General features: G+C 39.0%; 2 protein-coding genes across 7 annotated transcripts in view; one reads left to right on the top strand and one right to left on the bottom strand.

Moving 5' to 3' along the window:
* Positions 1-17,002, bottom strand: part of slf1 (SMC5/6 complex localization factor 1) — a 38,683-nt gene extending 21,681 nt beyond the window's left edge. For 2 of the 3 annotated variants that reach the window (XR_004341072.1, XR_004341073.1), the window contains exons 1-15: positions 16,738-17,002; positions 13,939-14,050; positions 12,537-12,615; positions 12,139-12,364; positions 11,908-12,061; positions 10,364-10,486; positions 10,144-10,209; positions 9,481-9,627; positions 8,956-9,125; positions 8,665-8,799; positions 7,483-7,636; positions 7,137-7,305; positions 6,731-6,876; positions 5,375-5,481; positions 2,227-2,306 (exon numbers count right to left, since the gene is read on the bottom strand). Coding sequence is in view for 1 of the 3 variants with exons in the window: in XM_032577459.1 (XP_032433350.1) it covers positions 2,227-2,306; positions 5,375-5,481; positions 6,731-6,876; positions 7,137-7,305; positions 7,483-7,636; positions 8,665-8,799; positions 8,956-9,125; positions 9,481-9,627; positions 10,144-10,209; positions 10,364-10,486; positions 11,908-12,061; positions 12,139-12,364; positions 12,537-12,615; positions 13,939-14,049 (1,867 nt within the window). In the remaining 2 variants the exon portion in view is untranslated. The remainder of the gene's footprint in view (positions 1-2,226; positions 2,307-5,374; positions 5,482-6,730; positions 6,877-7,136; positions 7,306-7,482; positions 7,637-8,664; positions 8,800-8,955; positions 9,126-9,480; positions 9,628-10,143; positions 10,210-10,363; positions 10,487-11,907; positions 12,062-12,138; positions 12,365-12,536; positions 12,616-13,938; positions 14,051-16,737) is intronic. The other variant, XM_032577459.1, reaches the window with a different exon arrangement.
* Positions 17,003-17,260: 258 nt separating this feature from the next.
* Positions 17,261-25,323, top strand: part of kiaa0825 (KIAA0825 ortholog) — a 135,375-nt gene continuing 127,312 nt past the window's right edge. For all 4 annotated transcript variants that reach the window (XM_032577450.1, XM_032577449.1, XM_032577451.1 and 1 more), the window contains exons 1-2: positions 17,261-17,618; positions 24,515-24,651. In XM_032577450.1, the coding sequence (XP_032433341.1) occupies positions 24,521-24,651 (131 nt within the window). In that variant the 5' untranslated portion in view covers positions 17,261-17,618; positions 24,515-24,520. The remainder of the gene's footprint in view (positions 17,619-24,514; positions 24,652-25,323) is intronic.

Raw genomic sequence — 25,323 nt, 5'->3', positions numbered from 1 at the left:
AAATCTGCAAGGAGCCAGGAAAAATACAGACATAACGGACACAATTAAAAATATTGTGTGATTATCTGATATGTCTTGATTCACAGTTCAGGGATGAAATCTGGAATCAGTCCTCATTTGAGCCTGAAAGCAAAATTCTTGTTTAACAGGTGGCGTCACTTTTCAACACTCACTGAAGAGTCAATGAAAATCCGTAAATGTGCAATGCATGTACCTCAAAACAGTAAATTCATTGTGATATTTCTGGAAGGCACTGCTTTTTAAATGTTTCTACTTAGTTAAAATATCTTATTTACCCATCAGAACCCGTATTTGGAACAAGACAAATAAAATGCAATGGAGCAAAATTCAGCCTTTCTTGTAATCTTTTACAGTTTTCGTAAGAAAACCTTTCAGAAGTGTTTTAGAAAATTGGTTGTTTTGTCATATATTTGTAGATAATTTGCAATGCAGTATGGCTTCTGTTTGTCGTAAACCAGACTTTACTTGCACAATGTCCTACAAAACCATCTTTTCCCCAATTTCCTTCGCTGACATTGTTAATAAAACAGCTAACATGACAATGTTTGGCTCACAGAAGATTAACATTTTGCTACAGCAAAGGTTATTCTCAAATAGTAAATGAATGATAAATCTCCGAGATCCTGTGTCTTTGTGGGAAAGTTTTCTCTCCTAAATAACTTCTACTGAGTTATTGTTTTTCTTCTATAGGATGCTTTTCCTTTTTTCTATTTTTTTCACTTGTCCACCTGTCTGATTCTTTTGTGTGTACCCTACACAACTGTCAGATACAAGGACTGGACAAAAAATGAGGTAAAGCAGAGCCAAAGCTTCTGAAAACCCTGGAAAACTACAAACCAAGGGAACTCTAAAACATGAAAAGAATTGGTCATTTTTCTCAAAGAAAAAGCAGAACAAATGTAAGAACTTCAATATTTAATATTATCAAGAATTTGTTTTGTTGCTGGAATAAATTATGCCCAGAAAAAGCTATAGTTTTAAAACTTTTTAAAAGTAAAACCTATTCATATTACACTTGAAAGACTAAAAATTGACATATATGGTTAGTCTTCGGAATGACATACGGCAAAATGCAAACAGGTTTTTAACTTAGCAATTCTTGTCTGACAATTTATGTGCAGTATATTTAGGTTCATTAAAATTGATATCCATGCTGAGCTTCAAGAAGCAAATGCAGAACAGGAGGGGGAAAAAAAAGAGAAAAGTTGCTCCCAAATCCCTCAGCCCTCTGAGCAAGTGTGACAAAGACACAGGGCTTCCACAAGGCAAGTCAGATGCTCTAAAGCAAAGATGTGTAAAATACAAGAAAGCAAGCTAACACATGTGGGTGAAAAGTGCCTGTAACAGGGAAAATGAGAAGGGAGAAAAGGGGGGATGAGAAGAGAGGGGATGAGAGGGCGAGAGGGGAGAATGCGGTGCCAATGGTTCATCAAAAATTAATGCCAAGCGCATTGGTATAGAGATCACGTAGTAGGAAAACAACACATGCCAACAGCCTTGAGTCTCCCGCCTCAGCCCTCCCTCCTCCTGTGCCTCTCCTTTACCCTCCACCCTTCCTTTGCACCGGCACAGGGCCTTTCTGATCAGGTGGAGGAGGGAGAGATGAGCTCTGACACTTTCGAGAGTTCACAAGGAGTGCGCTGCCTATAATTGCAGGAAGTTCCACCAGTGCAGCCGCTGCATATCTGCAGCTGTACCCTAATTGCTGCGTTTAACATCCCTAAAATGGAGATCTAAGGCACACTTTGAGTACTAATGTGTTAGGGTTGTTTTTAAGTTAGAAACCCATTATCTCCATCTGTCACACTTTCGTTATTGCTAAAAAAAAAAAAAAAAAAAAAGCAGATAAGACATGAGAAAAACAGAAAGCACAGTTCTGGATTTTAATGCAAATTGATAAAGAAAAGGAAGGAGGCGCGATATGGAAAGTGGTAACAGTCCAACCTAAAAGAAAATACATGGCTGCCTCAGTTATTCAGCCGAGTTGCTCATACAGATGAGTGAACATCCAATTCGTTGCAAATCAATCACCATCTTCATACATTATGTGCTCTTCACTGAACTGAAAGTGATGACAGAGCTATCATGTCCCGTTTTAATGATGACCTACTGTCAAGCCTAAGTCGATTAAAAGTGCACATCTTGCAAATCTGAAGCCACATTGCCAAGCAGCGGCGCGTCGGTGTGGGTGCATGTGCCACATACCTGCTGCGTTCACTCTGTTCATGCCTTTGGGGGCATTTTCTCGCTCGGGGCTTTCTTCAGTCACCGGCCTGTTCTCGGTCCTAGAAGATAAGATTTCAAGAAGAAACAAGATATTTAACATTTCACCCAAACTCAAAAATGATTTCAGTCACTGCTAATGTAATGATGATAAACAAGTGACATGCCAGTCTCAAGACTTGTACAATCTCTTATGGGTTTTCGTCAAACATCCTTCCATCAGTTCTAACGAGCTATCCTGAAATAAAGCAGTCCCACAGCATGATTCTGCCACCACCGTGTTTCACCACAGGGATGGTATATTTAGGATGATGTGCCCTTTTAGTTTTCTGCTGAACACAGTTCTGCATGTGGGCCAAAAGGTCACATGTTATGTGATCAGAGTACCGGTCTGACAGGTGCTAACATTGCTTTTGCCCATTTTCAAAGGTGAAACTGTGCTGGCAAGTAGAATTGGATTCACTGCAGTATTAGGTACCATTAGCAAATTCAATCCCTCATAGTGTGGTATCGTCCTTATATGAAATCTGACAATAACTGTCAAATCTCTTGCTGTGTTGGCCACACACACTTCACACGTCCCATCTTCTATTCCTGTCTCCAAAGTACTTTTCCTCCCACTTAACAACTCAAAAGCGGAGATGAAGAATTCGACGCGAGCAAGCACATTAGGGGGAAATAACTAGCAAAAGAAAGTGAAACCTCTTCAAAGTGGTGGCGTGCTAATAGCTGTGGGCTGTCACTAGTCCTGTGTGTGGGTACGGAGAATCTGTCGGCATGGAGCCTGACAGGTGTCCTGTGTGTATATGCTTGTGCACGTGTGCGAGCGCCACGCTGAAGTGGAGGTGCCATCCGTATTACAGGGAAGAAGCTTGTTCCCTGGTAATTGGGTTGTTCAGAAGCCAGGAAGGAGCTGCCAGCAGTTGAGGAGGAAACACGCTTCCTGTCACGTTGCTTGTTATTAGCAAGGACAGGGACGAGAACAGATGAGACAAGCTGCGGGTGTGTGTGCGAATGCGAGGCAGACTCCATAATGCAGTCTATGATGAGAGTGTACCTCTTCTCATCGCGAACCACCCTATCCCCCCTCCCCCAAGTGTCCCTCTGTCCGCATCAACTAGCAGTAAGGTCTGAAGACACTGTATAGGGCTTGTGTATTTTATTTTTTACTTTGGGAAGAAGGGAAGCTGGCAATGGTGCAGTTATCAGATCTGGACCAAGAACAGAATTTGACTTTGGATGCAGACTTCATAATGAAAATCTAAGCAATAAGTAAAGCAACTCATTCCCAGTTCATAGTAAAAAAATGCATGATGGAAAATCTTCACCTAAAAGTGACAAAGCAGTTCTTAATTTTTTTTTTTTCTGTGACTTTGACATACAAGACAAATCAGATGACACTGTCAGGTGCTTTAAAAGATGTCGGCAACTGAGCAACGCGCGAGGCCTGATTAAACCAGCAGGGGGTTTATCTCAGTTTAATTACAGCTTCCCTTCTGCTAACAGCACTCAGCGCTGCGTGGCCAGCCGGCGAGTTAAACGGTCATCTAAACAGTCGGTCAATCAGTCGCACTGTCAGGTCGCTGCGGCTTGGACACGCGCCCTCGCTGCAGCTCCTCCGCTGGAGCGGAAGAAAAACGTCCACCGTCTCACATATAACTGCACACACACATTCACTCAAAAGTCTTATGTGCGCCATCAGACAGAAATGCATGAGAAAAGGGTCACATGTCTCTTTACAACCTTCTTTTCATATCCAAAACCATACATACTGGCAGGATTTAGTTGGAAATCCATTTAACACATGTAACTTTTTTACTGAAATCACACATCTGAGGTAAATAAAATGTGACATATTTAAAGGCTCATATTATGTATTTTGTAATGTCACGCATTCTTGCATTTAAGTTTTTTTTTTGCATCGAAGACTTTAATAATTTAAGTATTTCCAGCTGTCTAAACATAGACGGTTCAGTTTCAGAAAAGTGCCAGGCTTAATAAATGCTTCAACATAACATGTGCTAATTGATTAGAAATGCCAAGATCAATGAAATTCTGAACAATATCATGAATTCAAGCATGAAAAATGAGGCAACAAGATTTACTTTTGGTTTCTGTCTTCAATTTATCACAGGCTTTGTCATTGTGGCTTCATTCTTTCTTTTGGGGTCAAATGATTTTACATGCCCTTTGGCATTTCTTTATCTCATCCGCGCAGACTGCATTCCACGTTTCCCTTGGTTCCGCTCATGCATGTGTCGAAATTAGCTAAAAGCAGTACAAGTGCAAAAAAAGTAGGAAGGGTAGCAGATATAGAAGAGAGAATGGGGGGGGAGGAGAGAGATTTGGTCAGTTCATGAACCAGTAGCCTTCAAATGAACCTGCTCCCTGGTGACTCCTGCCTTACTCTGGGCCAACTACCTGCTGGTGAAACAGCAGATGTCTGACACGGTAAGGAGGGAGAGAGACTCTGTGTGTGTGTGTGTGTGATTGCATCAAGAGAAGGGATTTAATATGCAAGAAAAGATAAAGAAAAGAGGGGAATGTGGGCTGAGAGGTGGTGGTCGTAAGGGGAGACTGAAGACCCTAATGGTAGTCTATCTACTCTGTCCCTGACCAAATCATAAGGTAGTGTTAGAGAGGACACGTGTGCCCCTCCTCTCAGCAAGCACACACTGATGGCACCGGACCTGGGCATAACCCATGCCAGCTCCTCACGCTCCCTCTGACCTTTATTTGCCTCTCTCTAGATTTCCCAAAGCCCACACAGCACTCCTCCAATAAATTCATACAGCTTTGCTTCTCACCTCCTCCTCCCTCCAGGTGTTCCTTTGTTCCTTTTCACTCAATTTTCCCATCACATCTTTACTTTTATCACCTGTTTTTTTTTTTTTGTGTGTTATTGACAAAGGACAGCGGTATCGCACAGTGCTGGAGGAGGTCTGTTATTTCAGATGCACCGAATCCAACAAAGACTGTGACGATGAGTGATGCAACCATCTAGACTCAATAGGCATAGGAAGGTTCTGTTTCTGCAACTTGAGAGCTCTCAATAATTCCAACTCATATTTTATATTCAAAGAGAACTGTCTCTGGCACCCAAGATAAAGACAAACTGTGACTGACTGACCTGCTGGTCCCCTGACTGGTGCAGCTGTGGGAGGTTTTCTCAGTCTTGCAGGAAGCAAAGCTGGGACTTTGAGCTAACGTTCCCAGAGCGGGCAAGTAAGAACACACCTGTTGGAAGTGACATATGAGGTTAGACAGTATATGTACACTTTGAGTGGAAGGGAGTGAAACTGAGCGGCTATAACAACCAGATGTTTGCACTGACACAACACGTTTTTGATCTACTTCCAAGATGCTTAACATAGAATCAACAGACTATTAAGGTGCAATAACATCAAATTTACTTCAGGCTTTTTGTTTATTGCAGAAAAATAACGGCCCAAAGAAACCAACCACTGATAGCCAGCCATTAACTAGGTACAGTATGAGATTCTCCTTGTGTGACGATCACCTTTGGTAAATCAACCACAGGAATAAAACTGTAGCATAATCTAACTGCCATTAATTAAAAAACGAAAGGCATCAATTATTTGCACTGCTGCTAAAGCAACATTTGATATAAAGACAAGAGCAGCAGCTTGACGTCCCCCAGCTTGCTGTTTGCAGTTTGCTACCTGCCGCTTTACAGCAGCAGTATTCAAAGTGATAGGAGAAACTTCTTGTCTGTGTTTTCCCTTCCAAAAGTAGCCAAATCTTTCTATTTATGTAAGGAGACGCAACAATGTGGGAGACTTTTTTTGGAGGACCAGATGGGCACTGCGTAACAACTGCTGGGATAGGAGGCAACTCTAAGTTACCCTTATAGTTTTAGAAAACTCTGGTCGCTTCAGCACTTTGTCTGATACCATAAGAAAATAACTTTAAATCATCGGAACATGAAAAAGACAATAATTTTTTTTCAAAAGATAAATAAATAAATACTAAAATAATAAAAAATAAATTGGATAGTAATAATTTTATGTTGGTAATCAGACCTTACATATAGATATCGGGTGTATTTATTTAGAATATAAAGACATTTACACTAAATACCGTGAACTGTACAAGTCCATTATCTTTCATCTGGAAATCAACAAGGATTTTTCAAAACAGCACTAAAAATGTCAGCATCAAAACATGACAACTTCCAAGAAAAGATATGTTCATAATAGTTAAATACAACACAATATAATATACAATTTCTCATGCAAAAATTTCTCTGCATGAACATATATCTAATATTTTAAAACCTTTCATTGGGCCAAAAAGCAATGAATAATGTAGGTTTATTGGGTCTGGCTAGTTTTGTCTGTGCAGATCTCTGGAACGAATATTTCTGTAATTTAAAAAAAATCAATCAGATATCATGTCTGTATCATCAACATATGATTATGGTACACTTTTAAAAAAATGCAACATTTCTGTGGTAAACACTTACCATTTTCTTGAGAGAGAGAGGTTCATCGCCAACAATGAAGCCATTTCTGCAGCAGAGATTCCTGAAGATGGCATCAACTACGACCAACTTTAGCCTGGTGGAGTGAACTCTGCAAACCAGCTCTACCAAAACGGCTGGACACAGATCTAGAGGTGAAAACACAAAACATAATATCTTGGAATATATTGTTTTGTTAATTATGATGGTTTCAAAAAAATTTAAGTATAAGCTAAACCCTCTTCAGCATTTTATATGCTCACTGCAGAGGAAACATGTCTTAGTTTTACCGTATAAATGTGTTAAGTGGGGGAATTACACAGCAATTAAAATAAAATGCAAATTCTAACAATCTAAGGCAAATATTTAGACTCCAAACAGACAAAATCCAGTTTTTATTCACCCATACCCTGGCTAAGAACGGCAAGGTGCTCCGAGAGGTCTTTGAGGCCTTTTTCCACCAGACTCTGATTAAGTTTAAAATGCTGCTGATACCAAAACTCCACCAACACAGACAGAAGATCCAGCAGAGTGTCTGCCAAATACAGCTCCCGCTTCTCTGCTCCCTCAGCAAATTCCTTCAGTGAGAATAAACATCATAATATGGATGAAAGCAAGCTTTATAAATAACATCAATTACAGAAGAACACTTTAATAGATGCACTAGGTGAATGCCTGACCATTTATCCAATGGAAATTCCATTGGATAAATGGAATTTCCAATTTATCCAATGGCAGCCAATGGAATTATTTACCTTAATGGCAGCTTCTTTTAGGAGCTGAAGAAGCTTTTTCACAGTGCAGGACAGCAGTGTTGTTCGTTCCCACACGGTCCAGAAAGTCCCATAGAGCAATGAACCAGAAGCTGGTGCAGATGACGCTTTGGGTTGGTTAGAAAACATAAAGTCTCTGGTGGAGATAAAGACAGAGATATGATTATGGTGCATCTCAATAAATAAAAAAAATCACTTATTTCAGTAAATCTAATTCAAAAAACAAGATTATTCTAGTCTATAGAGTCATTACACACAAAGATATACATTTAAGAGTCTCTGTCTGATTAAAATTGGTACATTGTTCACTGGTATGCTGGATAATTGGCCAATTCTGCTGGAATGTCTGCGACTCAACAGAACTTAGTCAGAGAGGAAAGAACAAGGAGCTTTAAAATTTCCTGGTAAACGGCTGCGAAACAGCAGCAGATGACATGACTCCCTAAATCCTCCCTGACTGTGGAAACAGAATCTAAGAATCAAGTATCTTAGACTCTCTGTGTCTACATTCTTCACTTCACTCTCTAAATGAAATGCAAAATGTACTTCCATTTCAAAAGAGGACTTTGGACCGTTGAGTATCAGTCTAGTCTTTTGCTTTTTTTAACCAAATCTGACACTCTTGAAATGTTCTGTTGTTCCTCAGAGTAATAATACAAGGAAAAAATTTTCTTCCTCTCTACTTTCTATTATTATGTTTGGATATGATGAACAGCTGCTTGTTAAGCAATAACCTTTTACAGGTTTTATAAAATTAGAAGATGTCAGTGACTCTCTGCTGTATAGCAGTCTTCCTCTGGATTATATCTGAAAAGTTTTTTTTGGAGATAATATTCTTAAGTTAAGATTTCTAGGGTTTTTGTTAACTGTAAAGCAGAAGTAACAGGAAAAAAACTCACATGAAACATTTTATTTTAGGTATAATAGACATGTCTAATAAATTTAAATTTAAATACTTAAATAAATTAACATTAATGTCTAAGATGCCCCTGTGGTATTGTAAAAGTGAGAGTGGGGTTAAAAGATATTTTTCAAATGCAGAAAAACAATTAGGAAATGGAAAACCAGAGATAGAAAAATCTAATGTTTTATCCACGTTCTAAACATTCTCTTACTTCCATACAAAAAAAATAAATAAACATGTAGATTCACTTAAAATGTTACCTGCTATTGACAGAGTGAAGTTCACCCTTGAGAAGCATGAGGCAAAGTGCAAGCATGTCACAGTAGAAATGTACCAAAGCTGGCAAGGCGGGTCCAGGGTGTGGGTGACAGGTGTCGCTGTTTGTCAGGCAGTATCTTGTTGATCACACATGAAAATGTAAAATCATGTTATATTAACTTTGCACAAGTGGTGAAGCTGTTTGATGTCCAACAAAGTAAAATATAAATATCATTGTCTTTAAGAAAGGGAAAGACATATTTTGCAAGCAATCGCACTGACTTCAGGCTTACCTGATTGCAGTCTCTAAAAGAGGCCATAAGCCCATCTTGCACTGAGGACACTGCAGCACTTGGGCATAGTATTTTTTCACTGAATTTTGAGCCATCCATGGAGGATTTGTAATGAGCAGGTTTACCATAACCTGATGGAAATCTCTCAGAAAGAGGGACGTGGCGTTACCCTATGCAACGTAAACACAAAAAACGAGTTTTAATTGCTTTGAGTAAAGGACAAAGAGATCTTGTGTCAAAATAAACCGAATCTGCAATATTATCTGTTGATCACTGGAAAATTAATCAGGTTACTCTTTTCAACAGATAACTTGTCACTATCAGGCTTTTCTATCATACATGTTTTTACTTGAGCATTGTGTGGTGGATCAAAAACACACAAAACAATTCTACTCTACGTCATCTATCAACATACAATCCATCAACTTTTAAACATGTGGTGCGACCAGTGATCTATTTGTACAACCCTTTAGTCTCACAAAGCCACAGGTGGGAATTTGTGCAGTCAGGTATCTCCAGTCCTACCTGCTGTGCGTACTCTATGAGGGAGATCAGGTATGTCACTGGTGGCAACACGCCTGGAAACACGGCATTTCTGATTGAATCCAAGGCCTCGCTGACTAGGCCGCACTCTATCATACTACTGACGTTGCTTAAATCTGCTACAATTGCCTGGAGGAATAACAGAACAATGGTGAAATGGAAGAAGTATATGGAAAGAAGGGAGGAAAAAACATGGCACTCAAAGAGACAGATGGCAGAAAGAAGAGAAGCGAGAGGGCAGGAGGGTAATCGAAATAAGTCGTGAGTTGGCATCAGAAGTTCCTGAGGGTCATTTTTGACCATCGCTTATTGGCAAATAGCATATGGACTCAGAACGTCCTGAATGGAAATACAAGAGTAGTTCTAATAGCAATCTGACAGACATCCACTTGGGTAAAGTATGGACAGGACGGTGGAGAGTATTGTTAATAGGTCTGCCAATCACAGCTCTCAGATCAGTGGAGAGAGGTGGTTAAATCAGTGACCTGGTTTTGATGCGCCCTTGCGCTTGATGTCACTTTCCATTGAAATGTATGACATAAAGGAAATTGAATGACCTGATCTGCTTGATGAAACACAGAGTTATCCTGCAGATGAATGTATAGCAGTGATTGTGGCTGGGGGTTGATATGTATGCACACCTACCTGTGTGAAGGGACGATGAGGGTCACTATAACCTAGAAACTCAAGGAAGCACAGTCTGGGCCGGCCCTGCAAAGAGAAAACACCTTAAAATGCTCAGAACCAAACTGGCAAACAAGGTCAATTAAGCGAGTAAAATGTAGACCAACAAAGTTGTTTTTAAATCCTGTTTAAACTTTGCGCTTCAGTGCATTTCTGTTAGGAGCTGCAATAATAAACACACCTCTTTTTTGACAGCAAAATTCCTGAGTTCTGCCTCCAAATTAGAGAAGCCTTCATGACAACTGGCTTTTGTCTCGGACGGAAGATCATCCATTTTGTTAAAATCCATATCCAGGCGATTGCTCTGTCAAACAAGAAAGGCAACAGAAAATAAAATAAAATAAAAATAAAACCAGCGTGCTGCACGACTACGAGGCGAGCTTGAAAGCTGCTCCATAGGCTGAACCCAGGGGTGGAAATTTAAAACTTTCTCCACCAGTCACTGTGGCTGGTGGAGCCACTCAGACATTTTACCAGCCACTGTTTTTTTTTTTCTTTCAATTACAAATCTCACCAGTACAAGCAAATAATATCCCCATACCTGTCAAGTCTCCCATTTTTTCCAGGAAACTACTGTATTTTATATCCCCCATTACTCCCCTCCCATGTTAGTTTCTCTCCCTCCCCGCCTTTACGGTAGTAGTACTACCTTCGTAACGTTACTGTGTGGTAATTAACATATCAGTTAGTTTGACACATTTTTCTGAATGGACTTATGCACTTAGTTGTTGTAGTTTTCCTGACCTGTCCTGTCTCGTATCCGCTCACTTTTCTCGGACTCCGTTAGCTGAAATTTATATTTATAACCTCGGTGGAGAGGGGCGGGCCAAGGAGAACTGAGGGATTTCATTGGATAAGCCCAATGTCCTCAATGAAATCAATCAATGGGATCCGCAGTCGATAAAAATTAGATTTGATATATTTTTTTTTGTTAAATTATAACAGCCTGGGTCCGTCCCACATACAGTATGTGCATCAGTTTGTAGTCCAGTCAGCCACTCCCACCCTAGACAGAAATTGAAACTGAATGCAGCTATTTTTTTTTCTGTTCAAATTGTAAACCCGCCATAGTGGCAGATGCGTTGCTCCAATTTACACGCCACTTCATACTTTTACCCGCATTTGGCCAGTGGCTAATTTCCACCCCTGGCTGAACCACCGGCATCTTCTTGAATGAGTGCTGTGTCACCTGGCATGTAAGAAAAACCTCAATAACTTCTATTGGTTTTCTTTTAACAATTTAACAATCTTGCCACTCTTATTAGAAAACCAGATTTGTGAAGTGCAGCTCCTCCAGAGTCACTAAGGCTTCTTAGTTGCTTCTCTGAAAAACATTGTTCTTGCCCAGCCTGCCAGTTTAGCTAGATGTCCATGTCTCGACAGTTGCTTTCATAAACTAATCCTGTTAAACTCTACAACTTTACTCCTGATCTGACTGGTGTCCGTGGGTGGGTTTTTTAGGATTATTTTTTGTTAGCTAAAGACCTCATTGGAGGTCTTTAAAAAAAGCCTCCAATGACTTTACAGAACAGAACCTGTATATTTTTCCTTTCACTTCACTACTACAGTATACATTGCTTTGTTAGTCAAGCCTATAAAATCCCAATAAAACACAGGGAGGTTTGGGGCTGTAACATTAAAATTTCTAGAAAAGTAAAAGGGTTGTAAGTACTGTACATCAGCTGCTGGGGTCATATGTTTAGCAAAAACTTAACACTAACATACCCCGAAGAGGTGTTGCACTATGTGGCTCACAGGGTAACAAGGCGAGTTAAGAGATTTTGTTTTCTCCGTCACAGGTTTCGCCATGACATGAGTGATGGGAGTGTACATCGGTGGAGGAGAGTTGTACACTTCTGCTCTTCCAGCTTTCAGCAGCCTGGATGAGAAAAAAGAGTAAACATCATTCATACATGAGTGTTTTTTATACACTCTTATATCAAGGTGGAATCTCACCGTTTGAACATGGCTCTTCTGTTGGGCTCTTGGACCATGAGAAGAACTTTCCAGCCCTGAAAAGCACCAGTTATTCTACCTTTGGCTACCTTTTCCCTCCACTGTCTGACGGGGTAAAAGGCAGCTGAGGGGCTGGTGAAAATGGCCACTTCATAGGGTCCCTCGGGCAACCACGAGCCATTCTTCATGCTTTCCAACACATAGTTAGGAGTCACAACCCACTTCCCTGGGAGGCAGAAGCAACACCACTTAAAATTGGATGTGAAATAAACAAATATGACAGTCAAGAGTAGAACGAAAAACAATAAACCAGTTATGTAAAATTAAGGTAAAAACAAAAAGAAAACAATATATTTTAAGAGATCAGCAAATATTCAACAATAATCTCAATGACTGACCTGCCGCACAAGCTGCCAAAAACTTCTCACTGGGCAAAACCTGGGGGGTTATGAGGTGAGTGGTACAGTGCTTGTATACCTGTGAAATATACATGCAAAGGTTCAAATAAAGGGGATTAAATGATAGGTAAAGAAACCAGATTTCTAGCTCAAAAGAACACATTAAATATATTCATTACGAAATATCAAGATGCATCAAAGTGTTATGTACGGTCACACAGGTATTTGAATATACAGCACCTCATAATATCTACTGGTAGCTTGTTTCACCTTATTTCAGCTATTAAGTAGAAGTCTGAGAGAATAACTACAAAGGTACAAAAACATAGCACTTATGGGTTATAGAGAACATAATTGTTTGTTTTAGCAGCTTGAAATTGACAGATTTTGTGAAGTGCCAAAAATCTCCAACTGAGTTCAGAACAGAAAATGATTAGTTTTCTGGAAATACTCAAAAGATGATGCCTAAAATGTAGTACATGTTTCAACTGTGCAGATGCTTTTTCTTGATAAGTCAGATTTTGTAGTTAATATTATTACTGTTGACAAGTACTTAAGGAGTGGGATTAAGGAGAATTCATATAAACTAAATCAATTAATAAGGGATTAAATGTTGCATATTTTATTTTGTGTGGTTTTGCATTTCTTTATCATGTGTATGTGTGTGTGTGTGTGTGTGTAGATAGGTGTGAACACATTGTTTACATGTTCAGTAAAAGAAAATGTCATCTGTTTGCTGACAAATAGTAAAATTTGAAATTTTGTCGATCCCATAAGTACAATACATTAAACTTGCACTTAATGATACCAATAATTTTAACAAATAATTTATGTGAGTTGTATCTATATGGGTGATGCAAATTTTAAATCGAACAGTCAGCTTGGAAAACATGCCAAATCATGGGTGATTTATCAAAGCCCCAGGAGTGTGAAGTATGACATGCAGTAAAATCCATAACCTTAAAAATAATAAAGGTACAAAGACAAAAAAAACAACATTATCCTCTATATTTTAAAGGTAGAGTTGGTATGGTACAAAAGTAAAAGAATAAGCTTGCAAATTGGAATCCGTTTTGTCAATTGCATATTTTTTGCAATTGTTTGGAATCAAAATCAATGGATGAAATGCATAATCCACATAATCCAAACATACATAAAAAATGATTAATTTGCAAATATGACTTACATTTTTGATAGTGAAAATTAGCTTAAAATGTATTTAGGCATTTATGCCAGCTATCAGCAATAAAGCCGTCTATAGTGTGATGTATCTGTAGTGATTCCTTTGGGCTTGAAGGTTACTGGTAAAACTAAGCAGCTGTTAGCAGTAGAGGTCATGGTAGAAAAAAACGGTTAATTGTTGTATTAAAAATGCAACATAACTTTAAGAATGTCAACTTACTGAGCCACCAATGTATTTTCCACCGAGCTGATAAATGCCCTTAATCAAAACTCTCTTTTTATCCTGCGCTTTGATCCCAGAGATCTGGAAAACATGTGTGCAGCTCTCCATCCTGAAAAGGAAACCAGCAGAAAATAAGGTTAAAGTGTATGTAAATGTACAGGCAGGCAGGCCAGTCACATAAGTCCCTGAACAATATCATGCTGTAACACTTAGAATAAATAGCTAACTGGTTCATTGTTACACAAAGCAGAAAGGTAAATAAGCTATACAGCCCGGACTACGTAGAGATAATGATTCCATACATTTGTAAGAACTATACAAGAAGGTTGGAGCTTTGGTGTTTCAAAAGTTATTCCTCCTGCGGTACAAGTTGGAAGCTGCAACTGTTAGCGGTGCTTGAGTGTTCTCCTTGGGTAGGTTCTCTACGGCTTCTTCTTGCAGTTAAATATAGCAGTCTAAATTGTCCTTTACTGGGAGTGTGAGCGAACTGGTAGCAGTGTTGCACTCTTGCATCAAGAAGGTCCTGGGTTCAAATCTTTCTTCATGGAGTTTGCATGTTCTCCCTTTGCATGCATGGGTTCTCTCCGGGTACTCCAGCTTCTTCCCACAGTCCAAAACTATAACTGTCAGGTTGATTGGTCTCTCTAAATTCTCCTTAGGGGTGGGTGTGTGTGTCCAGGATGTTATCTGCCTCTCGCCCCATGGAGGTAGGCAACCCTGTAAGGATTTAGTGAATGACAAAAAACATTTTCCTACTGGGAAATCCCTTTAAAATTAAAGATATGAAGATATTAGAGGAACATGTTGATCACTTAGAGAATTTTGTATAAATCTGAAATGGATCTTCTTCCTGAACAGACAGGCACTTTAGATCCAAATAATCTGATTATAGCTTCTTTGACAACTTGGCAGAACATTTGGCATTTTGCACAGCTGGGTTTTCAGTCGACTCAACTTGTTTAACCTGTTAAAGCAGATTATGTTATCCAACTCCAGTGTAATATTGCAATCCTTCCTGTTGGCAGTTGAATTCATCTGAGAAGTTCCTTTTCTGTTTTTCATTATAACATACATACTGTATATGTGTGGTTTCCATCAAATGTGGGCTTTGGTGTGCTGTAGAAGAGTTCCTTTAAATTATCCATTTCAAAATTCCTAACGAAGATTTTGAAATTTGATTATCCACTAAACACACATTCTTTACAGCACAATTTGTGATCTGTGCAACCTTTGACCTGTTTGAAAAAAAAAAAAAAAATCCCAATGAAAGGGAAGTTTCTATGCTTTGTTTCCCTATTTAAAACAAACAGAGTTTAATACTCAGTTGCAGTTTAATACTCTGATCATAGAGGGTGATGTTGAAAAATTACAATAAGGTTACACCTACTAGTTTTATTGCTATATGTTTATTCTAAGTTCCTGTATAGTCCCACTAAGTTAAAACTATTTGGGTTACATGTACAAGGTTGGACGTCGTTTTTCCTAGCTGCATGGGAACCAGTCTGTTTCCCATGCTTTGGATCCCTTATCCCTTTTATATAAAACTCATGTGTTGTCTCTGCCTGGCAGAGCTTTTCATCCAGACTTGCTTCATTATTGATTGTCCTACAAGCTCTCTGAGTTGTGCACAATTCATGAAAAAACCTGATTGAGTGATTTTACCTGAACAGTGCTTGGAAATAGGTTTTTTCCATCACAGTTTGGTGCCGAAACCCGGGACTGAACCAGGGACCATCGTTTTTTTTCCACGACAAGTGCTAAAATGCCAAGTATGCAGTGAAGTATAGGGCCTCGTTACATTATCTGTACAATATTTCAGTAACTCACAATCAAAAATGACTGTCTAAGTTTATGTAGCAGATCAAAAATTAAGAATGTATATGAATATAAATTAGTGGTAAAATAGCATAATTTTGCAGGCACATTTTTATCCTTCCCATAATGGAGCAAACAGAAATGCACCATTCAATTGTGGACAAATTTTGCTTACTGCCTAATACTCTGATCAGAAATGGGCAGACAAAATATTGAAAATTTATTGTGTTTTAAATTCCTCAAAAGCGTAAGTAAAATACTTCCACCATTTTCAGTCTGTAAAAAAAAGCAACCAACAGTGTGCACTCAGATGTAGCTTTTTTGAGTTAAATGACAATTAGTTCAATATAAGAATAGATCAAATATTCTTGTCATTTCTTTTTTCTGCAGAAAATTTGCATCAAAGTACTTGAAACACACTAGGATATAATCCTAGTGGCATTTCAGATCATTTCGTGCTCTCAATGAATTGTGACTTTAACAGGCCTGGTTGTCTAATAAACCTCCCAGAGCAAAAGTTCTCCTGAGCAACTAAAATACTTAAGCAATATGTGTTCCTGTCCCTTACACAAAATGAAACTGGTAACTGCACTTCTTCCCAAACTTGGTTGCTTTTAACAGTTTGATTTTTGCACACTGTTTTAAACTCTTTGAACGCTGATGTCACAACATAAACTTTGTTTCCTCTAATTTTGCATGTCCGCCTCAGCATGCACAGTTCAAAATATCTTACCTCGTCAGCCTTTGAAATAATACTGGTTGTTTAGTTATATTGTATCACTTAACTATGGGTTTATATCTTGTGTTGCTTTGATCGGATAGTTATGGACCTGCGATTGTTAATGAAGTTGTCATCGACTGACATGCCATATTTTTCATACGGCATTATTTTTCTGACACACATCTCACCCAGTAAGCAAATACATGCCGTGTATATTAACGAGTATGTAAATGCAAACTATCAAGCTATTATAGAGGTACCTTTTTCATGCCATAGACGGTGATTCCCGATCACATCCAGGCGCGCCAAAACTCCGATAGTTAACAGACATCCAACAATGGCAGCGGTGTTGTGGTCAGTCACAGTGTTGTTATTCCCTGTAATACCATATTAAACGTTGCCATAAAAAAATATATATGCGCAATGACTTTGTGCCTTAATGTAAACACCCTGATATTTATGTTTCAGGCTCGTGTTTCACTCCGCAAATGTGAAACAAGATCCAAGCCGCAGTTAATCTATAGAGATAGAGGTGGTGATTTTCACGAGTCAAGGCGTTTTATTTCTAAAACATCCATTTAAGTTACTTAATCGTCACATAAATATAAAGTAATACACATGTATAATGTAGCGTTACATTAAATTTAAGTTTTTAGCAATCAGATGCGTGTTTTAAAGTTTATAAATTAGTGTAGTAACCTCTTAGTCTTGCAAGTTGGTACGCTCCGTACAGCGGAAGTTTTCACAAAGCTACTTCCGGGTTGTTGTCACGGACGCTTTCAGTTCCCGGAAGTAACCATAAATAACAGGATTATCGCTGTGCTTGAATAACGGGTACATGTTAGCTAAACCTTCACCAGAATAATTCAGCCAAGTTTATCCCAGAGAGATGCACGCAGTTTGCTGTCTGTCAACCGTAATATGTTTTTTAATTTATATTAATAGTGATAGCAACACAGTTTTCGAGGGAATGAAACGAAATGATATTTCAGGGTAACACATTTCATGTCTTCCGTTAGTAGTTTTGTTGCAGTTATAAATTACTGTCGGGGACAAATATAAACTGGAAGTAACTTCAGATGATGTGAACCGCTGCTGTAGAGGATTAGCACGGATTGGATTTGCAAGGAGTTTGGAAGAGGTAAAACACACTAATAACACTTCTGCTGTTAATGTTATTTAATGTTATCTTTGACTATTAAAAAAATAAGCGCACGATACACCTGTAATGCTTATTTTACATGGGTACAACTGGTTCTGGACGTATGATCAAATAATGGATCCTTATCTAAAACAAGAGGAAGGCAAATCCAATTTCTTGAGCTCTGGGTGTGTTTTTGTTTCTACAAGCTTGTGAATGTCAACAAGTCTGCCGCTGACAGGCACGTGTGCGAGCGGTCAGACAGCAGAGCAGCTTCAAAGCTAAAATACTTGTGTTAATGACTAACAGCTTATCTGATCAACGACACTTGTGGTAGATTTTATGCAGTTATATTTTGTTGTTTGGATTAGTTTTTTTCATTCTTTAATTGAATCTATTAAAGATGTTAGACATTTTGAAACAGAAGACTTGACGGTGTCAGCTCCTAGAAATTAAAAAAAAAAAGGTCAGTTCAAATTTCTCTAGAGTCACATTATATTTGATTCTGTGAGAAAGACTGAAACACATTTTTGAAGTAATAAATGTGGGAAATCAGATGTAGTTGCTTTCACGTTCTAAACTGTGTTACTAAAAATTATTTTCTTGTATTTCATGCAGTTTCAGTTAACTGCGACATCTATGTAAAAGAAAACTAAGTGCAACATTAGTTATCAGAGCTTGAATTCATACAATAATGTGTTTTAAATTTACCCCTTGAATTAAGTGAAACACACTTCAGTCAAGCATATCATTATGACCACTAGCAAACTGATGATATGAATAGAAGTGATTATTTATTTTTTCTGATTACTTTTTGAATGAATTTGACAAGTACCAAGTTGGGAGGGTTTGGTGCCTGCATTAAAACATCTCCAGAAATACAGCTTCTCTAGGTTGTTTGTTTCAAGTCTTCAGTTGTCAGTATCTATGAAAACTTGTCCATTGAAGAAATAGCTGTGAGCTGGAGAAATGGGAAGTCACATTAAGTAGACGTCAGGAGCTCATGGTTCAATTATTGTAGCTCAAATTGCTGCTGATGATAATGCTTGTTCTAATAGAAACAAGCTATACTCAGAGCATCTCAGTTTGTTGCATTGGGAACTTCAATGCAACATTGAAGTTCCCAATGTTGCATTGGGAACATTGCAACATTGTTGCGCTTATCTGAACCACTAAGGATGTCTAGATACCTGTCATCTTTTTTTTTTCAGCTTTAGAAAGGGTGCTGCCACAAAGCAAAAATGGCTCAGAAATGCTTTGAGGAGCACAACAATGATTTGAGCATCTGTGGGATGTCCAAACCACGTGGACCCTGGTTAGCAACATTTTCTATACTTGCACCCCTCCTTGAGGTTGGGAATTGACTCACCCTTCTTCTGAACTACTAGATTAGGTTGATATGGAACATCTTAGGCTTCAAGGTCACATTTGTCTTCATAGTTGCGTTGGGCTACTTGTCTTGGACTCCCGTGTAGTCTTGTCGGTACTCCTGGTGTATACAAGGTTTCACTTTGGGTACTCAAGCCCCCCCCCCACATAGTCTAGCCAGAATCCCACGTTAGGTTAATTGGTCTCTCTAAATTTCTTCTAGGGTGAATGCATGTGTGCATTGTTGTTTTTTCTTATTTGTCCCTGTGTTGCTTGGTGATGGACTGAGCGACGGAAAAGGCACCAGCTTGTCCCTGCAAGGTGGGGATGGATGGATTGATGGAGGAATGAGAGCATGGATGGAACCTTTGGGGATCTGTCATGACTTCCTCTGTAGTTGTACAGGCTAAGAGCTAACTGAGTCCTATCTGCTCTCCTTCCCAGGTAGCAGGTGATAAAACTTGAATTGATTCAGCATTAGTCCATCTTGAAATACGGTTGTTTTTACTTCATTTTTTAATTGCAACAAGTGAAACACTTAGTCCACTTTTTTTCTGTCAATTAGCTAGATGCAATTGAAGATTTGTTCACAAAAGTAACAATGAGCAGAAGATCGCCGACTAAATTTAGCATCATCTGCTAGTCTTCTAATGAACAGAAAGTGAACCCAGTGCTTTGCAACTGAAGGACACCAAACGTAACAGAAAAGAGCAGTGGGGGCAGCTCCACCCTTAAAGGGCGTCTATGCTCCAGCCAGAAAGAACGTAGAGAGTTGTCCAAAGTGCTAAATTGTTGGGTTTTTTTTGTTGTTTTTTTGGTATTAAAATGACTTTAAATTTAAGATAAGGTGTTACACAAAACCAGTTCTAAAACTGTCACTATTTAATCTTGGAAGATGGTGGCTGCAGCCGGTCGTAGTGCATGAGTTTCTATGGCATTTAAATTGTCACATTTAAAGCCATAGACAGGCATACTGTACATAGAACAACTGACAGAAGGATAATTGTAGATGATGAACTACTTAATTTCCTTGCCGTAAAAATCAAAACTTTAAGCCAGGATGAAATTGGCATCAAATCCGTTTGAAGTCTTGTTTGATATATACAGCATTTTTATAACGACTGAAGGTAACATAGTTACTCAATTGTGCTACAAAATGGCACCATGTACTGGGAAAATGCATAATTGCTTTGAGATCTGTGAGATCACCCCTCTTAAGCAATCCCCTGCCCTTGGGATAGCTTTGAGATTTTCAGAACTGTTGTGATCTTAGAAAATTCACCTGTTTAATTTATGATGTTTCCTGAAAAGAGGCTGTTTAGGTACTCACTTTAAAATAATGTTGACTCTAACTTGACATGTTCTAAGTAGATTTAAAGCGGCAGCCTGGGGGATCTGCTGCTGAATATTTCAGGACAAACTCATTACTGTAAATGGGCCTGTGTGGTAGCCTAGCTGGAGTAGACAAGCAGCAACAAGAGAGATAGGAAAATGGTGTGGCTGTGTGTGTGTGTGTATAAAAGTGTGTGCATATCTGTAAGGATACGTACCTTTCCCATGTTCTAACAGTGGTGAGGCTGATGTCTCAGGCAGTCTGCGTCTCAGTGCCGAGCCCAGTTGTCCCTGTTGCAAATTTTTGAAACACGCAGGGGCTCATCTAACATCTGCTTTCTAAAGAGCTAACGACAAGACAGTGGAGACTGGATGATTTAAAGTGCTGTGCTAATGAGGCCCCGTGTGCTGCCATGTGAATCCTACACGCTCATACTAAAGATATGTTGGCGGACCAGGAGGTAGAGACCCAGCAGAATAGATAGTCAAACCCACTGTCTATAAATGTGTGCATTTATAGACAAATCAATACTGTGTTGCAGACAGATAACACAAGCACAAAGAAATACTCAAAATAACCTTATTTAGTTCATAACGGGCTGCACAGTGGCACAGTTGGTAGAGCTGTTGCCTTGCAGCAAGAAGATCCTGGGTTCAATTCCCGGCTGCATGGAGTTTGCATGTTCTCCATGTGCATGCTTGGGTTCTCTCCGGGTTCTGTTATTTGTTATTTGGTTTCTCTAAATTCTCCCTAGGTGTGCATTGTGCATGTGCATGGCTGTTTGTCCTGTTTGTCTCTGTGTTGCCCTGCGACAGACTGGCGACCTGTCCAGGGTGGACCCCGCCTCTTGCCCGGGACGTTAGCTGGAGATAGGCACCAGCACCTCCCGACCCCACTAGGGACAAGGGTGTACAGAAAATGGATGGATGGCTAGTTCATAACAGTGTCTTTCACATATTCCTTCAAAATTTAGATATTTTCTCACATTACATTCACCAATGTATGTATCTTAATTGGATTTCAGATTCTAATTGGACACAGTGTTGCAAAATTCTGAAAAAGAAAATGGAAAGTAAAGTAAAATCTGAAAGAACCACAAACAAATAAAGTTCAGAGTGTTTTGTGGTATGTTTTTATCAGGTCTGCACATCTGGATTAAACTTTTTACCCGTGCTCACTCAGTCAGATCAGTGTGAAGAGACAGACACTGAATCAGTGTATCATTCTGTGAACTTTAATTTTAGGTTTAGGTGTAAACTTTGAGAGACCCACTCTAATACATGAAAATATCTCTATTGTAGCTCAAACTGTTTTGGGTGGTTATCCTCCTGCAAGGTGAACCTCTGTTTCAGTCTTAAGTCTTTTGCAGTCTCTAATGGTTGTTTTCTAGGATTGCCCTGTATTTAGCTATATTTCACCCTCCCAACAGCTCTGGCCACATTCCATGTCCTTGCTGAAAGACATCCCCATAGTATGATGCCACCACCATCATATATCTCTGTAGTCATTATGTTTTATAATCCCTGTGGCTCTTAGGCATGTGGATCTCATGTGATCATGGCATCTTTTTCAACATTCATGACTTTTGGGAAACCACAAACAAAGGTTCTTTTGGCTTTCTTTGAACAACACCTTTCTTCTTTCCATTTTTCCATAAATTCAGGATTTCTGGATTGCATGACTGATTGTTGTTCTGTCAGCAGATTCTCCCACCTGAGCTGTGGATTTCTCCAGCTCTCCCATAGTTACCCTGGGTCAGTTGGTCACTTCTCTGACTAATGTTTGTTTTGCTGGACCTCTCAGCTGATAGGTCGAAAGTGTCATGGTAGGGTTTCACTTGCACAATGTTCTTTGCATTCTTTTGGGCAGATGTTAGATGTCAGCGCTTGGGATATTACTTTATAACCTGCATTAAACCTCGCTTCAACTTTATTACAATAGTAAATAATTTGAAATCCACTGAGGTAAACTCTTCCCACTATTCAGCCGTGCCTGCATTTGGACCCCTTCTCAGACAGTGGCACAGAGGGAGCATGGTGACGAGGGTAAGCAGTAAGAGAGAAGAAGAGGAGGAGAAATAATAAAGGACAAGCTTAACTGGTGAGGCTGTCAGCGGAGGAAAATAATATTTGTCCAGCTGGACAGGCCTCCCTTTGTGCAGGCTAAATGAATGTTGAGCTTCCTGTCTACCCTGTCAGGGAGAGTGGCGTCGACTGTATGCTGCAGTGAGGAAGCAGGGCTGCGTGCAGGGAGCTGTTTGGAGTTTGACAGGGATTATTAAAATCAGAGCAGATGACGAGGAGAGGGGCAAGAGACGGAGTGTGAGAAAGCTAAATTGACACAGACACTCTCCATTACCTTCCACTTGACTCGCGCTGATGACAGTGTTGATATGAGACCCAGCAGCGCAGCCCCGACATGGGATTGGTTGTTAGCGCGAGCATTAAGCACCATGGGGTAGGAGGGGAGGACCTCACTGCTGGTAGACACCTAAGGAGATGAATTGTTTATTTAAACTCTTGACTGAGGAGGATGTCACCTCATTGTTTATTTATTTGATTTGTTTTTCTTTCTTCTGTGTTCTCTAACTGTATTGTCAGTATGTAAAAACCTTTGGAGGCCAAGCTAATGCATTTTGATCAAGGATCTTCCTACTGCATATGATTTTCTGTGAAAACGGGGAGGGGTACTTGGGGGGGAAAAAAACAAAAAATGTCTTTTCTAGATGATAACTTGTCTTTGTTTCATGTGTTGCAAGTAAATTGATTCTTGCAATCTAATAAGACACTTGTTTGATGAAATATCACATTATCATAGAGCACAGGAGTGTGGAAGCTGTCTTTCTCTTGACAGGCAGCTGTGATAATACAACTGCATCTCAATAAGTTAGAATGCCATCAAAAAGTTAATTTATTTCGGTAATTCAGTTCAAAAACTGCTTTTTATAGCAATATTTTTTTTTTATTATGACATTCAACAAATGAAAAACCTAAAATTAAATAAAAATATGGAACATTTCATAAGAAAAATCTTAACAAAGGACTTACGACCTTTTTTAGAGATATAAAAAAAGAATATATATTTATGTTTATACATACATACAGATCGCTGAGTTATAGTCGGCACGATCGTGTGGAAGACTGCTGACTTGACAGTAGTCCAGTCAGCAGTCTGCTAAGGAGGGTGTCAGTGACTGCACCAAACAAGAGTGTTGTATCAAAGTACTGGAAAGTATCAAATACTTCTCATTGGTCACTATGGCTAGAAAAAGTGCACAAGAAGCAAGAGTATCTGCAGCTTTGAGATGATTCTGAAGCAAAGCTGGTTCAAGAACTTCAGGGACATCAAAATATTGTAGATTGTTGCTGGAGTCGGTGCTTCAAGACCAACTGTATTGATCTATAAATATTGATATTTAGACATTAGTCCACTGTGTTTCGTCATGTTCAAAGTTAAAGCAGCCATCTAAATTGTAGGACATTTTATGCTTCATAGAGCCAATACTTTAACTTATATTTAATAATAATTATCAATTCCATTCAATGCTTGATTGGCCAACAAACCGATCTAAACCTCAGAATAAAGTGAGAGACACCAGAATCAAAAATGTGGACAAGGAAAAGTCTACAATTTAAGCTGCCAGGACTTCCTTGTCACATACACTGACCTATGCTGCATTGATGCATTTACTCATGCAAAAGAAGCCCAAACCAAGTACTGAGTGCATTTATTATATTATACAGTACATGGTCTAAATTCCCTGTATTAGAAATTAATTTGGCTTTTTGTTAGCTGTATGCCACAATCGTCAAATAAAATAAAGCAAATGCTTATTTTGAAATCCACTGAGGTAAACTCTTCCCACTATTCAGCCATGCCTGCATTTAGACCCCTTCTCAGACAGTGGCACAGAGGGAGCATGATGATTGCTCCCTCTGTGCCACTGTCATATTACATATCACTCTGTATGTAATATGAGCATTACTATTTGCTTTGATTTCCAAAATAAATGCATATTTTCTTTATATTTTAACACATGTGCGTGCTACATGATGCAGCTGATTTCAGCAAATTGTTAAAACAGTACAGACTCTTGCAGTGATCCTTTTTTTCCCGATTTGATTTGTTGAACATGGAGGTTTTTCGTTGTTAGGTTGTAAAGCTAAGTCTGTGTTTTTGTTGGGGTTTTTTGCAGGGTATCATGGAATGGCCAGGAGAATTTCCTGAAGACCATGCCTTTGTGGAGCTTCTGATTCCAGGTGTTTGCAGTGATGTGGACTTTGAACAGTTTCTGAAAGACACAGAAGAGAAACTGAGTCTCAATGCCAGCAGGTAAGTAAGTGTTAGCGTGAAAGACCAAAAGCCCTCATGCCTTTTTGATTTCTATCCTGATTTCTTTAGAGGTTCTATTTTCTTTTTCTATTTCCCTGACTAATCCTTTACTTGCTTTCACACTGTTTTTATTACCTATGGATGGCAGTTTTAAGAGACTCTGTTATTGAGTAATTTCAACAAAACTTTATTGTAATTTTATTTCCAGTATATTACTTCTTACACTATTTTAGCAAGTTGTGATTATATATATTGTTGTGTACAGATTAACAACAACATCTATTTTTCTCCAAAGGCAATGCCTCTTTTAAAGTACAATAAAAAGTAAATTTGTGCTAAAAACCTAAGGGATGAAGAGGAAGAGGACTGTTAATGCCTTGAAGGTTAAACAAACAGATTAATCATGTACATTTATTGATGCACCTTTGACCATGTCAAAGAAAATTCAAGAACAGAGGGCAGGAGGGAGATGCATGCAGAGAAACTTTAAGCCAAGAGTATCTTCAGTGAATGAAGCAAAAGAAAGCAAAAAGACACCTCAAAGCTAAGGATATAGCAAAAATTGCAGATAATTTATCACTAGTGAACAAGAGAAACTAACAGGGTTTACTTTAGCGTTAGTGTGTTCATGATCATGTCCTCTGACAGTCATGAACTGTGTTGCCTTTTCCA

The sequence above is a fragment of the Xiphophorus hellerii genome, chromosome 12 (assembly GCF_003331165.1).
Source record: "Xiphophorus hellerii strain 12219 chromosome 12, Xiphophorus_hellerii-4.1, whole genome shotgun sequence".
NCBI lineage: Eukaryota > Metazoa > Chordata > Actinopteri > Cyprinodontiformes > Poeciliidae > Xiphophorus > Xiphophorus hellerii.
The sequence above is the reverse complement of the archived record's forward strand: the minus strand, read 5'-3'. Positions and strand labels throughout refer to the sequence as shown.